Source organism: Neovison vison, chromosome 2, assembly GCF_020171115.1.
Source record: "Neovison vison isolate M4711 chromosome 2, ASM_NN_V1, whole genome shotgun sequence".
In the NCBI taxonomy this organism is placed as follows: Eukaryota; Metazoa; Chordata; class Mammalia; order Carnivora; family Mustelidae; genus Neogale; species Neogale vison.
This window is the reverse complement of record NC_058092.1, coordinates 198,718,302-198,731,737: the sequence shown is the minus strand read 5'-3', so window position 1 is coordinate 198,731,737 and position 13,436 is coordinate 198,718,302. Positions and strand designations below refer to the sequence as shown.

General features: G+C 41.2%; 1 protein-coding gene across 1 annotated transcript in view; it reads left to right on the top strand.

Annotated features, from left to right (window-relative positions):
- The first annotated feature begins 1,130 nt into the window (after positions 1-1,130).
- Positions 1,131-13,436, top strand: part of LOC122898940 (anthrax toxin receptor-like) — a 36,329-nt gene continuing 24,023 nt past the window's right edge. The window contains exon 1 of the mRNA XM_044236599.1: positions 1,131-1,399. Within this exon, the coding sequence (XP_044092534.1) occupies positions 1,131-1,399 (269 nt within the window). The remainder of the gene's footprint in view (positions 1,400-13,436) is intronic.

Genomic DNA, 13,436 nt, shown 5'->3' with positions numbered 1-13,436 from the left:
TAATCACTTCCAATTTTTATGTAATAAGTATTGAAAGATATATTTTAGACTTAGAAGAATTTGGGGGATATATCACTCTTCCTTTGTGCATATAAATATGAAGAAAATAAATTTGTTAATGAAGGGCACCTGGGTGGCTCAGTGGGTTAAAGCCTCTGCCTTTGGCTCAGGTCATGATCCCAGCGTCCTGGGATCAAGCCCGCATCAAGCTCTCTGCTCAGCGAGGTACCTGCTTCCCCCTCTCTCTGCCTGCCTGCCTATTTGTGATTTCCGTCAAATAAATAAATAAATAAATCTTAAAAAAAATAAATCTATTAACTAATTTCTAAATATTTTTCCCATCACAGTCTAAGTGATGGAATCGCCTTTGACTCAAAGTTGTCAATGCCTGTATTTTTCCACGAAGTACAGGCAAACCATCTCCAGTCACCCTCTCTGCATTTCTGATTCCCAGAACTTATGCACGTAAGAAATGGTTCTCTTGTATGTCACTACATTGGGGTGGTTTTTTACATAGCAGTACATAACCAGAATGTCCCTCATTCACAAAGGACTTTGGAATGCTTGCACAAACCTTCTTGACCTTCTAGATCTTTCCATGTCTATGGGTGATGTCAGTGTTCACACCAATGACCTGTACTGTAGTCTCCCAGTTCCTGGACCTCCTTACCTACATGGATGTCCGCTTCAGCTGCCTGCTTTCAGTTATAAAAAAGGCAGGGTCTTGAGGATTTGAATGGATATCTGGAGGGTTTGGGATAAGGGACAAATGATGGCCCCATCCTAATCCCCACCCAAAGATCCCATGGCTCCCACCTGGGGTTATCAACAGGTAGGGTACTGAGCAGAGCTGCAGGTCACAAAGTCACCATGCCAACCCTCCTGCCCATCATAAGGGACATCACAGGGAATTCTGCCTCTGTGGGGCAGGGAAAGAGCCACTCAGGTAGTAGGGCCATCACCCCAGAGACAGCCACTTGCCTCTTCCGCCCCAAGGGCAGATACCAGGTGGAGGCTTTCAGAGAAATTTGGGGCAGTGCTGGAGGGGACAAGACCCCAGGGGACAAGACCCCAGGGCACAAGATTTGGGGGGAGACAGTAGATGAGGCAGAGGCCTGTGGTGGTTGGGCATGGCCAGCACTAATTCCACCCCTGCTCCAGTAGAGAGTGGGGTCTCGGGCACAGCTAAGAAAATAGGGAGCAGCAGCATCTGCATCCCAGGCCCTGCACTTTCCCTGTTCCTGCTCCTGTTGCTGCCACCTCCACTGCTGAGCACAGGGAGCTTCCTGCACCACCTCCCAGCGGGGAGATCTTCCCACCACCGCGCCAGGCACTACAGGAACAAAGCTGATCTGAGAACCTGCGATAGTGCCTTTAACATCTTCTTCCTCCTGGACGCGTGAGCAGCTCTCCCACCCTGGCCCTGGATGTCCCTCAGGGCACCTCTGACCTCAGGGCATGAAGTGGTTCAAGGAGATCCCAGCCTCTGGGAAAGGAGAGGTGGAGACAGTCTTAACACCTAAGATAAAACCCCTTTTTCCTGATGTAGAAGGAATGCTCCAAGAATTTATTCCCTGATAATTTTCCTTTTGGAAAGGAAAAAAAGCCACTGTACAGTTTTTGGGTGACTCTCAGTCCCTCCTCTGACATGGCCAGGATCTGTGCCCTGCATGCCCCTTAAACAGCTGGATGGGCAGGTGATTGTTAGAAGCCCCTTCTCAGCAATTTTTAGAAGCTCACTGGGTTTCAGATTCTTTTTTTTTTAAAGATTTTATTTATTTATTTGACAGACAGAGATCACAAGTAGGCAGAGAGGCAGGCAGAGAGAGAGGAGGAAGCAGGCTCCCTGCTGAGAAGAGAGCCCGATGTGGGGCTCGATCCCAGGAACCTGGGATCATGACCTGAGCTGAAGGCAGAGGCTTTAACCCACTGAGCCACCCAGGCGCCCCTGGGTTTCAGATTCTGTCTGTGCAGTTATCTGCTTGTGTTGCTTTTCACCCAAGTAGATTCTATTTTTATTAGACTCCAGAGAGATTCCCTGTTGGTTCTGTTGGACCTTCTCAGAGTGTCACTGCTTAGAAAGTCCTTTGCTTTCCTGCCAAGGCTTTTGTTTCCTTCTTCAACCACGTGGAGACCTAATTCCGGAATGTTTACACTTCCAGAACAGCTAGGGATGACCAGGTGTTATCCTGGGAAGCTGGGCTGTGCATTAAGCACCCTGTGGCCCTCAGAGAAGAAAAGGGGGTAGATCTTCATGTTTGGAAAGACTTGAGTTTTGCCTTGTTTCCATTTACAACTTGTCTGTTGGGTTGACCCCTTCAGTAGTAATAATAATATGACCGTCCATAATGTCATCATTGAAGCACATTTTGGTTTCCAAAGCCCATCCACTATACTTCCATCACCCTCAAAACCATCCTAAAATGTAGAGTAAGGAAGAATGTAGAGTTAAGGAAGACATTTTGCATTTTCACTCTCCTGGAGAAGGGACAGGATCTAGAGGTTGGATAAAGTAACTCCAAGGCTGGTGGGTGATTCCAAAGACCCCCCTCATCTGCCATCCTGTTACAGTGCCCTTCTTCATGCCCCTAGTAGTGTGGGCAAAACCCAGCCCTGGGTTGTACTGGGGAGGATTCTGGGTATAGGTGTGGCCTGTGAAATAATAGTAATTAAGCAATTTCTATATGCCTGCCATGAGCTGAACTAAGCCTCCCAAAGCTTAGGGAAGTAGATTCTATTTCTCTATGAGGGTGACGAAAACGAGGCTGAGAGGGATTAGTGATTTCCTCAATGTCAACTGAGTCAGTTTGTTGCAAATCATTAGATAGTAGGGGAATGCTCCCTTTCCTCTCTTCTGAGGAGGGTATGCAGTGAGGGAACAAGAAAGGTGCCAGAGAAATGGCTTCCTGAACAAAGAGGTCCCCACTTCTTGTCCCTTTCATAGCTCTGCTCTTTCCCCCTTCAGCTTTTAAATGCTGGGAGGTGGTACTGTTCTCTCTGATCACAGCTGGCTGTAGCTGTATGTTGATGTGAAGGGTATGGACCCTACTCTGAAGGCTGAGAGGGCAAGGGAGGAAGGGGAGCAATCAAATCCTCTGTACCCTCACTCATGCTCCAGGATCAAGGCCCCCCAGCCCTTATTCTGACATGTTACCCGGTAGCCAGAACTGAATCCTGCTGGATGCACTGATGGGAGGAGGAGCTGAGGGGGTCCATGAAAGAGCCCTTATACACCACTTTCACAGCTCCCAGAGCCATCAGTGAGGGGTCTGGCTAGAGCCTGCCGGCAGTTAACCAGGCAAAGATTATCTGAAACCACAGAAAACTCCTTAACCCCAGGGAAATAATCTCTGTGTGACCTGGGCACAACTAGTGTGGTTGAAGATGGCTTTATGCATTGCTTTTGAGGGCCAACTTGATGAGAAATTCCTGGAAGGTGAGCACATAATCCCTCCAGCATTTCTCCCTGCTGCTCTCAGAAGAAGGGGAGTAATGACCACTGAGGATCATTTTTGCCCACATTGGTGAGTGAGGCAGACTGCACTAACCAGTCCTGTCTCCCTGGACAACGTGTTTCACCTCTCTGTGCCTCAGATTCCCCTCTTGATGGGGATCTTCATACCCAACTCACCAGGTTGTGATGAGAATGAAGGGGAGTTTGTATGCAGTTTGCCCAACATAGCGTCTCGTGGAATCATAGAAGATGAGTATAAAATGCTGCTAGGGAAAGCAGAGTCGGGCACACCAGGGCTGGGGACTCCCTGGCACTACAGGGGCCCCTGACAAAGCCCTGACTCCCTGGCTTGACTCTCTTCTGACATGCCCTCTTGGGTGGCAGGATACAGGTCAAATGCCTGTGCTGGTGACACTTCCAAGGTTCTCTGGGGCCTATGTGATGAACAGTCCTGTTTGTTCATTCATTCCCTTAACAATTCATCCACTCACAAATAATGTCTGAGCAACTGCTATACATCAGTCACTATTTGGATGTGCAGGTAAGGCAGCAGACAAAACTGGACAAAGTCCTTGTCCTCCTGGAGTTTCCATGACTAGCGAGGGAATAAATCAAAGAGGAGAGGAAGTAGTGTATTAGGTGGGATAAGCACCACGGGAGAATCAGGGAAGGAAGATGAAAGTACTGAGGGAGGGGCCTTTCTGATGAAGTGGTCAGGGAAGGCAGGGCTGGCAGACTAAAAGGTAGAGGGAAATAAGAGGGTGTTTTTGAGCAGAGAGGGCATACAACTAGATCTTGGTCTGAAAGGATCACAATTGAGGGGACGAAGGACAGAACCCGCCAGGAGACCACTGCAGGGGTCTCTGGGGATCCAGGAAGATGATGGTGGTGTGGACCCGTGGGGTAAAAGTGGAGGTGCAGAGTGGCTAGATTCTGAATCTATCTTGAGGAATACAGACAGTTTGGATGGGGGAGCCCAAATGTGGCTGTAGACTGGGAACAAGGGGAAGGAGAAAAAGTAGCTTCATCACTGAGTCTTCCTCTCCACTGTGGGTAAATATTTTCTATTTCACCAATGAGGGGGAAAAAAGGTCACTCAGGGCCAGAAATGACCCCCTAAAGCCCTCAGAAGGGAAGACATGGAGCAGTAATTGAAATCCTGGAATGTCTTCCTCCAAAGCCCATGCCAAAGAGTCCAAGGCTGCGTGGGTCCCTGAGAATCGCTGTCTGTAGGAAGGTCTTGAGTGGTTCATTTCCACCTTATTCATTAGATTCATTAAGTTGAATTGGATGAAAATTAGTGAGCTCTACCATTGCCCCAGGGCTGACTCCCTTTGAGGGCCAGGAAACTCCAGGTTAAGGGAATGGCCTGTGTAAAGTCCTGAGTGTGAGACCCTCAGATGATCTCAGAGTATGAGGAGGGAGGGAAGGTAGAGGAGGAGGAAGAAGGAAGGGGCTGGCCAATGGTGGGCCCTTGGGCTTATCTGAGCAATGTGTGTTATATCTTAAGGGAATCTGTGGGATTCATTGAAAGAAATACTTTTATCAGAAGAGAGATGGATCGGATCTGTGTTCCTGAAAGAACTCCTATATTCCTTAAGGATTAGGTAGGAAATGGGACGGATGGCACATGAGTGGAATTAAAGGGGAAAATTCTAGAAGTTCACAGGAAGCCTGACAGGCTGGGGGAAAACAAGTGGGAAACAAGATCAGGTGTGCCAAATGAGAGAAAAGGGATACAGACTCTCCCAAAGCTCCTACATATGTGGCACAGTTGGAGTAGGAAGGGCTGGTATAGACAAGACAGGCAGTTCTTTGGATCCATCATGCCAACAACATGGGTATGTCACTGTGAGTGCACTGTGGATGACATGTCTCATAGCTTCTTTTTCTGATGTTAAAAGATAAACTGAGGCACTTTGTAATTTTTAAGAATTAAAGTATACATGGATTTACATTAAGTCACACCAAACAAGTTGTTAGGAACACTACATTGGCAGGATCTAGTGCCAAGATTTATATAGAGAAGATGTAAAAGAAAAACAAAGAAATTATTTTAATATAATAGTTTAAGTAGTTACTTGATTTGGGAAAAGCCCAATTAGCTGTTTTTTATTGGTTTTCTTATACAGGTTACCAAGACATTAGAACCACCTAGTCTAATGACTTTTGCCTTAGATATTATGCTACTGTTCATTCATTCACCTTTTTTTTTTAATTTCAGAAGTTTTGCAGTCTAGAAGTTAAGTTACAGTTTGTTCCATCTCATTGAAGTTGTCCCCTATTCTTGAGAATAGGTCAATTCAGTTAAACAGTTGTATCTCATTTAATGAGATATTGTTACAGAGGGGCTCCTAAAGTTAGACCTATACCATGTGAACATTCAGGTATTTAATAAGATGCATTTTAATGAGAACAAAAGAAAAATTAAGGGTTAGAGCAGACTACAAACCAGATTCTGAGACCAGAAAGCTGTCAATTGAGAAGGTGTGCAGACATAGGGCTCTTAAATGTGAGCTTAAAGCATCTTGTGTAGTTTGAATGTTCCTGGTGATGTCAATGGATGTTCAAATGATTGTTCTGAGTGGCCTACCACACAAATGTTTCCTGTGCATGAGACATTGTGTTGATTTCTATGAAGCTTATATCGAGTTATCCAGCTCAGTTTTGCAGGGCTTTGGGAAAAGAGCAGTTTCTGATCTTGGTGATTCCAAATCAGAAGGGTGGGAGCAAATTGGAAGCATTAATTCAGAGAACTGTACACAGATATTGAAGGAAAATAGAAGTTAGGATCCATTACATTTTACAGGTAGATAGCAACACCACAAAGACAAGAACAGGTCTAGCTAGAATCTGATCTCCATGAGGGTGTGTTATAGATTTTACTGCTTTTTACAGAAAGACAAAAAACAGTTTTTATTGAAACATAATCTTCCTCTTTACCATTATCCCAATTTCTAGCAAAAATAATCCCAGTAAGAATAATTTATGAAATCACTTTAGTCTCATTAAACTGGGCTTAATTATTTCCATAAGTGCAGGAAGAATAATTATTTTAAGTATAATCTCAGATATGATATACCAGTTAAAGCTTTGATGATATCTAAGAGGACTTATTGTCTCTATTAGGGTCCACCTCATTTTTAATTCTGGTAATAAGAAATCTTTGATTAGATTTTGTCATTGTTGTTTTCTGTGATTTTGTGATTAGATTTTTTTTTAAGCTAAGAAGCCAAACCAATCACTTGCCCAATTTCATCCTGTTAAAAGGAAATCAGATTCTTATTTAGCTTCCACAAATACCTATATTGTCATGTAAAGTAAGAATACTCAAGGAGCACCTGAGCGGTTCAGTCAGTTGAGCATCCAACTCTTGGTTTCAGCTAAGGTCATGAGCTCAGAGTCCTGAGATCGAGCCCCACCTGCCTCTGTACAGTCTGCTTTGGATTCTCTCCCTCTCCACTTCTACCCCTCCCTTCACTCTTTCAGAATAATAAATAAATAGATTATCTTTAAAAAATGAATACTTAAAATTTTCTGAAGAACAGAAGGATCAGATAGAGAGTAAAAGATATTTTATTTTCAGTAAAAAGTTTGTTTACTAAATTTCTATAAATTATAATTAGATTAAAAGAAAGGATAAAAATGACTCCTTAAATCTGGAGATGGAGGAACAGAAAAGCCAGCAATGTTTAAAAATAAGATCATAGGGGCGCCTGGGTGTCTCAGTGGGTTAAAGCCTCTACCTTCGGCTCAGGTCATGATCTCAGGGTGCTGGGATCGATTACCGCATCGGGCTCCCTGCTCAGTGGGGAGCCTGCTTCCTCCTCTCTCTTTCTCTCTGCCTGCCTGTTTGTGACCTCTCTCTTTCAAATAAATACATTTTAAAAAATCTTTAAAAAATAAAACAAAATAAATAAAATAAAAAAGGATCATAAATTCATAATAATCCTCATGAGTTCTTCTAGTACTATGTAATTAATTCTTGATTAATGTTTAATCTTCTGTTAGAAATTCTATGAATCCATCAGTTTCTCCATTAGTGTTCAGAAAATTCTCCCCCACTTCAGTGATATCACCTTAAAGTTATCTGAAACTTGTACCTGGAAAGTTACCAGAAAAGGTCCTTTCCATAAATCTCTTTGAACAGAAACTAATCCTGCAAAGCCACTAGTGTAAAGCAGTAACTGTCTATAAATGTCAAAAGACTTAAAAAGCTTAAAAGCTGGAATATTAAAGATCTGATGAGGGTTCATTACAGTGCAATTGACAAGAAATTTCACTTTTTCTTTGACATACTTCTTAAGACCATAATTAGAATTATGACAGATAAGATATTACCAAGACATTGATTTCTTGGAATTCCATACAATTTCTGGAACTTACCTTAATAACATAGATCCATACAAGTATAACCTAAAAAAAGTTTAACACATCTTCTTATTTGAGAATGCTTCCCATGTAATTCAACATGTCAAACTAGCAAAATTAGTTTAATATGTCTCTTTTATAAGGAGAGCAAAAAATATTTTGAGATGTTCCAGGGACCCTCTTAAATATCCCAAAGTCATCCTGAGGTTAAAAAGACATCATTTTGAAATTGGTAAAGAGAAGTTTATTAAAAAAAAAAAGAAAGAAAGAAAAGAAAAGAAATCAGCGCAAGGGAGGAAGCAAGATGGTGGAAAAGTAAGGGACCTCATTTCATAGGTCCCTTGAATTTAGCTAGATAACTATGAAATCATTCTGAACACCCATGAATTCAACCTCAGATGTAGGAAGAGAGTAACCAAAACCCTGGAAGTAGAAAAGTGACCACTTTTTCCAAGGTAGGAGATACAGAGAAGTGAATCTGAGGAAAGATACCAGAAGATAAATGGAGTGGGGAGGGACCCTCTGTAAGCTGGCTATCAGAAAGTGATATATCTCCAGAGGACAAAATCAGAATCCTTAGAAATCTGCTCCAGTGAGAGACATCCCTGTCTGAATGGTGCTCAGGGGATTAAATGAGAAGATTTCTAGGTGGGACAATGTGGTCTCAGGATCCCCGGAGTCATAGAATTAACAGGGACTCCTGAGCTGGTCAAGTTCCAAAGCAGCGGAAAGGGGAAACTTGTTCTGGTCAGTGAGCCCAGAAGGGGGCTCTCAGCTCAATAATGACAGATAAGATATTACCAAGACATTGATTTCTTGGAATTGCCATAAACTGTAAGCCAGGCCAATTGGGTGGCCACTCTCTTGCCTGTGGACCCTGCAGAGGACTGGAAACACAGAGACCATTCACCATCCCCTGAGGGGGGCAGAATGGGTGCACACAGGATCCAGCCACTGTTCTCAGCACCACGGCCCTACAGAGAGCATTAACACAGGACCCTACAACTTCCCCCTGGAGGACTGCTGTGGGCATGCACCACCAGAGTCTGCAGAGTTTGGCACACAAAAAAGTAGAGAGCCTTGATCCCCGAGAGTTTACTAAGGAGAAGGAACTGCGTCTTTTGGTTCTAGGGCTGGAGAACAGGTGTAGCCATTTTTGTTTTGATCCTCTAAAGAGGCACAGAAAGTCTTAAGGGAACAAATGACACACAAATGACATACAAAGGACTAGCTTACACTGAGGTCAGATACCTGGCAAGGGTTGGGGCTACTCCACCCAGGAGAGACACCTGAGAAGCAGCACAGCAGGCTCCCCCCCACCAGAAGACCAACTGAAAGAAGAGGAGCAGAGCAAGTATACAGACCCCACAAGACTTTAAAAATTCAGTGCCAAGGAAAACAGTATATAGAATTTGAGGCCTTTTTCTCATGATTCATTTATCTCTCAGTTTAAAATTTTTCATTTCTTTTTTCCCTTTTCAACTAGTTTCTTATCAACTCTTTGTTTTTTAAGTCTTTTTTTAACTCTCTTTTTAAACTTTTTTTAAACTTTCATTTTTTGCATTTACATTTTATAGATCTATTCTTCATTTTTGGCTTCCTTTCACTTTTCCTTTCACTCTATTCAATTTTATTCACTCATTTTGGTTTCTGATTTTATTCACTTATTTTGACTTCCTTTCACTCTATTCAATTTTAATGTGTGTGTGTGTATGTATATACATATATATATATATATATATACACAAAGTTTTGCTTTCTTTACAATTTTGGGATTTAGTGTCTTCTAACACATAGACCAAAATACACTCAGGAACAGGTGGATCACCCTGTTTTGTCCACCTAGTGAGTTTATATTCTCTCTTCCCCTCCCCTCCTTTTTTCTTTTTTATTTCATTTATTATTTTGCTCTTCTGTTTTGGTTTCTGACTTCTTAGGATTTTTCTAGTGTGTAGTTTGCTTGAGTCATGGTTGATATTTTTTATTGTTCATTCGTATATCCATTCTTCTCTGGGAAAATTGACTAAAAGTAGGAATTCACAACAAAATAAAGAAGTAATACTCTCTGCCACAGATCTAACTGATATGGATATAAGTAAAATGTCAGACCTGGAATTCAAGATAACAATTATAAAGTTATTAGTTGGACTGGAAGAAAAGGGCAAAAGACACTAAAGAATCTGTTACTGCAGAAAGGAGATTTAATTAGCCCCAAATTAAAAACTTTCTAACTGAAAGGCAGTCTAAATTGGATGCTCTAACAGCTAGGGTTAATGAGGCAAAAGAGAGAGTCAGTGACACAGAAGAAAAATTGATGGAAAGGAAGGAAGCTGAGGTAAAGAGAGAAAAACAACTAATAGGCATGAAGAGAGGATTTTTTTAATTTAATTTTATTTTTTTCAATGTTCCAAAATTCATTGTTTATGCACCACACCCAGTGCTCCAGAAATCAGTGATGCTACAAAACATACCAACATCAGAATTATTGGAATCACTGAGGATGAAGATGGAGGTGGGGTGGGTGGCAGCAGAAGGTGTATTTGACCAAGTCATAGCTTAGAAGTTTCCTAATCTGGGGAAGGAAACAAGCATTCGTGTCCAAGAGGTAGAAAGGACCTCTCCCCAAATCAATAAAAAATAGATCACTCTGATATATAATAGTGAAGCTTCCAAATTTCAGAGACAAAGAAAAAATACTGAAAGAAGCTCAAGAAAAGAGGTTCCTAACCTACAGAAGTAGGAACATGAGACCTGCATCAGACCTATCCACAGAGCCATGGTAGGCAAGAAAGGGCCGATATGATATATATCATATATCATATATCATATATATATATGGTACTTAATGAGAAAAACATGCAGCCAAGAATACTTTATCCAGCAAGGATATCATTCAGAATGGAAGGAGAAATAAAGAGCTTCCAGGATAAACAAACTGAAAGAATATGTGACCACCAAACCAGCCCTGCAAGAAATATAAAAGAGAGACCCTATAAGCAAGGAGAGAGCCAAAGAGTAACATAAACCAGAAAGGAACAGACAATTTACAGAAACAGGGACTTTACAGGTAATACAATATCACTAAATTCATATCTTTCAATAGTTACTCTGAGTGTAAATGGGCTAAATATCCCAGTCAAAAGACACAGGACATCAGATTGTTCCCCTGAAACAAATAATTCATTGTTAATTTAAAAAAAGAATGAATCGGTCAACCAGGAAATTAAAGAATAATTTTAAAAGTTCATAGATGCTATGGGACGCCTGGGTGGCTCAGTTGGTTAAGCAGCTGCCTTCGGCTCAGGTCATGATCCCAGCGTCCTGGGATCGAGTCCCACATCGGGTTCCTTGCTTGGCAGGGAGCCTGCTTCTCCCTCTGCCTCTGCCTGCCATTCTGTCTGCCTGTGCTCGCTCTCTCTCCCTCCCTCTCTCTGATAAATAAATAAAATTTTAAAAAAATCATTTAAAAGTTCATAGATGCTAATAAAAATGAAAACACAACTGTTCAAAATGTTTGGATACAGGAAAGGGGGTTCTAAGATGGAAGTACATTGCAATGCATGCCTCTCTCAAAAATTGGAAAAATCTCAAATATAAAAGTTAACCTTACACCTAAAGGAGCTGGAGAAAGAACAGCTAATAAAGCCTAAACCAAGCAGAAGAAAAGAAATAATTAAGATTAAGAAATAATTAAGGTTAAGATTCAAGCAGAATGAAAAAAAAAAGATTCAAGCAGAATGAAATAGAAGTGAATGAAATAGAAACCAGAACAGTAGAACAGATCAATGAAACTAGAAGCTGGTTCTTTGAAAGAATTAATAAGATCAATAAACCCCTAGCCAGACTTATCAAAAAGAAAAGATAAAGGACCCAAATTAGTAAAATCATGAATGTAAAAGTAGAGATCACAGCCAAGACCAATGAAATATGGTCAATTTTAAGAACATATATAAGCAACTATATGCCAAAAAATTGGGCAATTTGAAAGAAATGGATGCAATCCTAGAAACTTATAAACTACCAGAACTGAAACAGGAAGAAATAGAAAATCTGGACAGATCCCATAATCAGCAGGGAAATTAAAGGAGTAATCAAAACTTCCCAAAAAACAAGAGTCCAGGGCCTTATGGCTTCCCAGGGGAATTCTACCAAGTATTTAAAGAAGAAATAATACCAATTCTACGGAAGCGCTTTTTTTTTAATTTTTTTACTTCTTTTCAGTGTAACAGTATTCATTGTTTTTGCACCACACCCAGTGCTCCATGCAATCCGTGCCCTCTCTAATACCCTCCACCTGGTTCCCCCAACCTCCCACCCCCCACCCCTTCAAAACCCTCAGATTGTTTTTCAGAGTCCATAGTCTCTCATGGTTCACCTCCCCTTCCAATTTTGAAGCTCTTTTCTAAAAAATGGAAATGGAAGGAGTAGGTCCAAACTTCTTTAGGAGGCCAGCCTCACCTTGATCCCAAAGCCAGACAAAGACACCAGCAAAAAAGAATTATGGACCGATATCCCTGATGAACATGGATGTCAAAATACCCATACTATGAGAGACTATGGACTCTGAAAAACAATCTGAGGGTTTTGAAGGGGCGGGGGGTGGGAGGTTGGGGTACCAGGTGGTGGGTATTATAGAGGGCACGGATTGCATGGAGCACTGGGTGTGGTGCAAAAATAATGAATACTGTTATGTTGAAAATAAATAAAAAATAAATTTAAAAAATACCCATACTGGCCAATAGGATCCAACAGTACATTAAAAAGATTATTCACCACAACCAAGTGGAATTTATTCCTGGACTGCAAGGGTGGTTCAACACTTGAAAATCAACATGGTACCTCACATTAATAAAAGGATGAGAATCATATGATCCTCTCGATTAATGCAGAAAAAGCATTTGACAAAATACAAATCCTTTCCCTTTTTTTATTGTGTTATGTTAGTCACCACAAAATACCTTATTAGTTTTTAATGTAGTGTTCCAAGATTCATTGCTTACATACAACACTCAGTACTCCATGCAATATTTGCCCTCCTTAATACCCACAACATCCTTTCTTGATTAAAACTCTTCACAGTGTAAGGACAAAGGGAACTTACCTCAATATCATAAAAGCCACCTACAAAAAGCCCACAGTATCATTCCCAATGGAGAAAAACTGAGAGTTTTTCCCTAAGGTCAGGAACATGACAAGCATGCTAACTCTCACCATTATTGTTTCAACATATTACTAGAAGTCCTAACTTCAGCAAAAAGAAATAAAAGGCATTAAAATTGGCAAAGAAGTAAAACTCTCAGTCTTTGCAGATGACATGGTACTTTTTATGGAAAACCCAAAAGACTCCACCCCAAAATTACTACAACTCATACAGCAATTCAGTGATGTGGCAGGATACAAAATCAATGCACGGAAATCAGTTGCTTTTCTGTACACTAACAATGTGACTGTAGAAAGAGAAATTAGGGAATCAATTCCCTTTACAATAGCACGAAAACCCATAAGATACCTATGAATAAACCTAAGCAAAGAAGTAAAGGATCTATACTCGAGGAATTACAAAACACTCATGAAAGAAGTTGAAGAAGACACAAATGGAAAAATAGTCCAT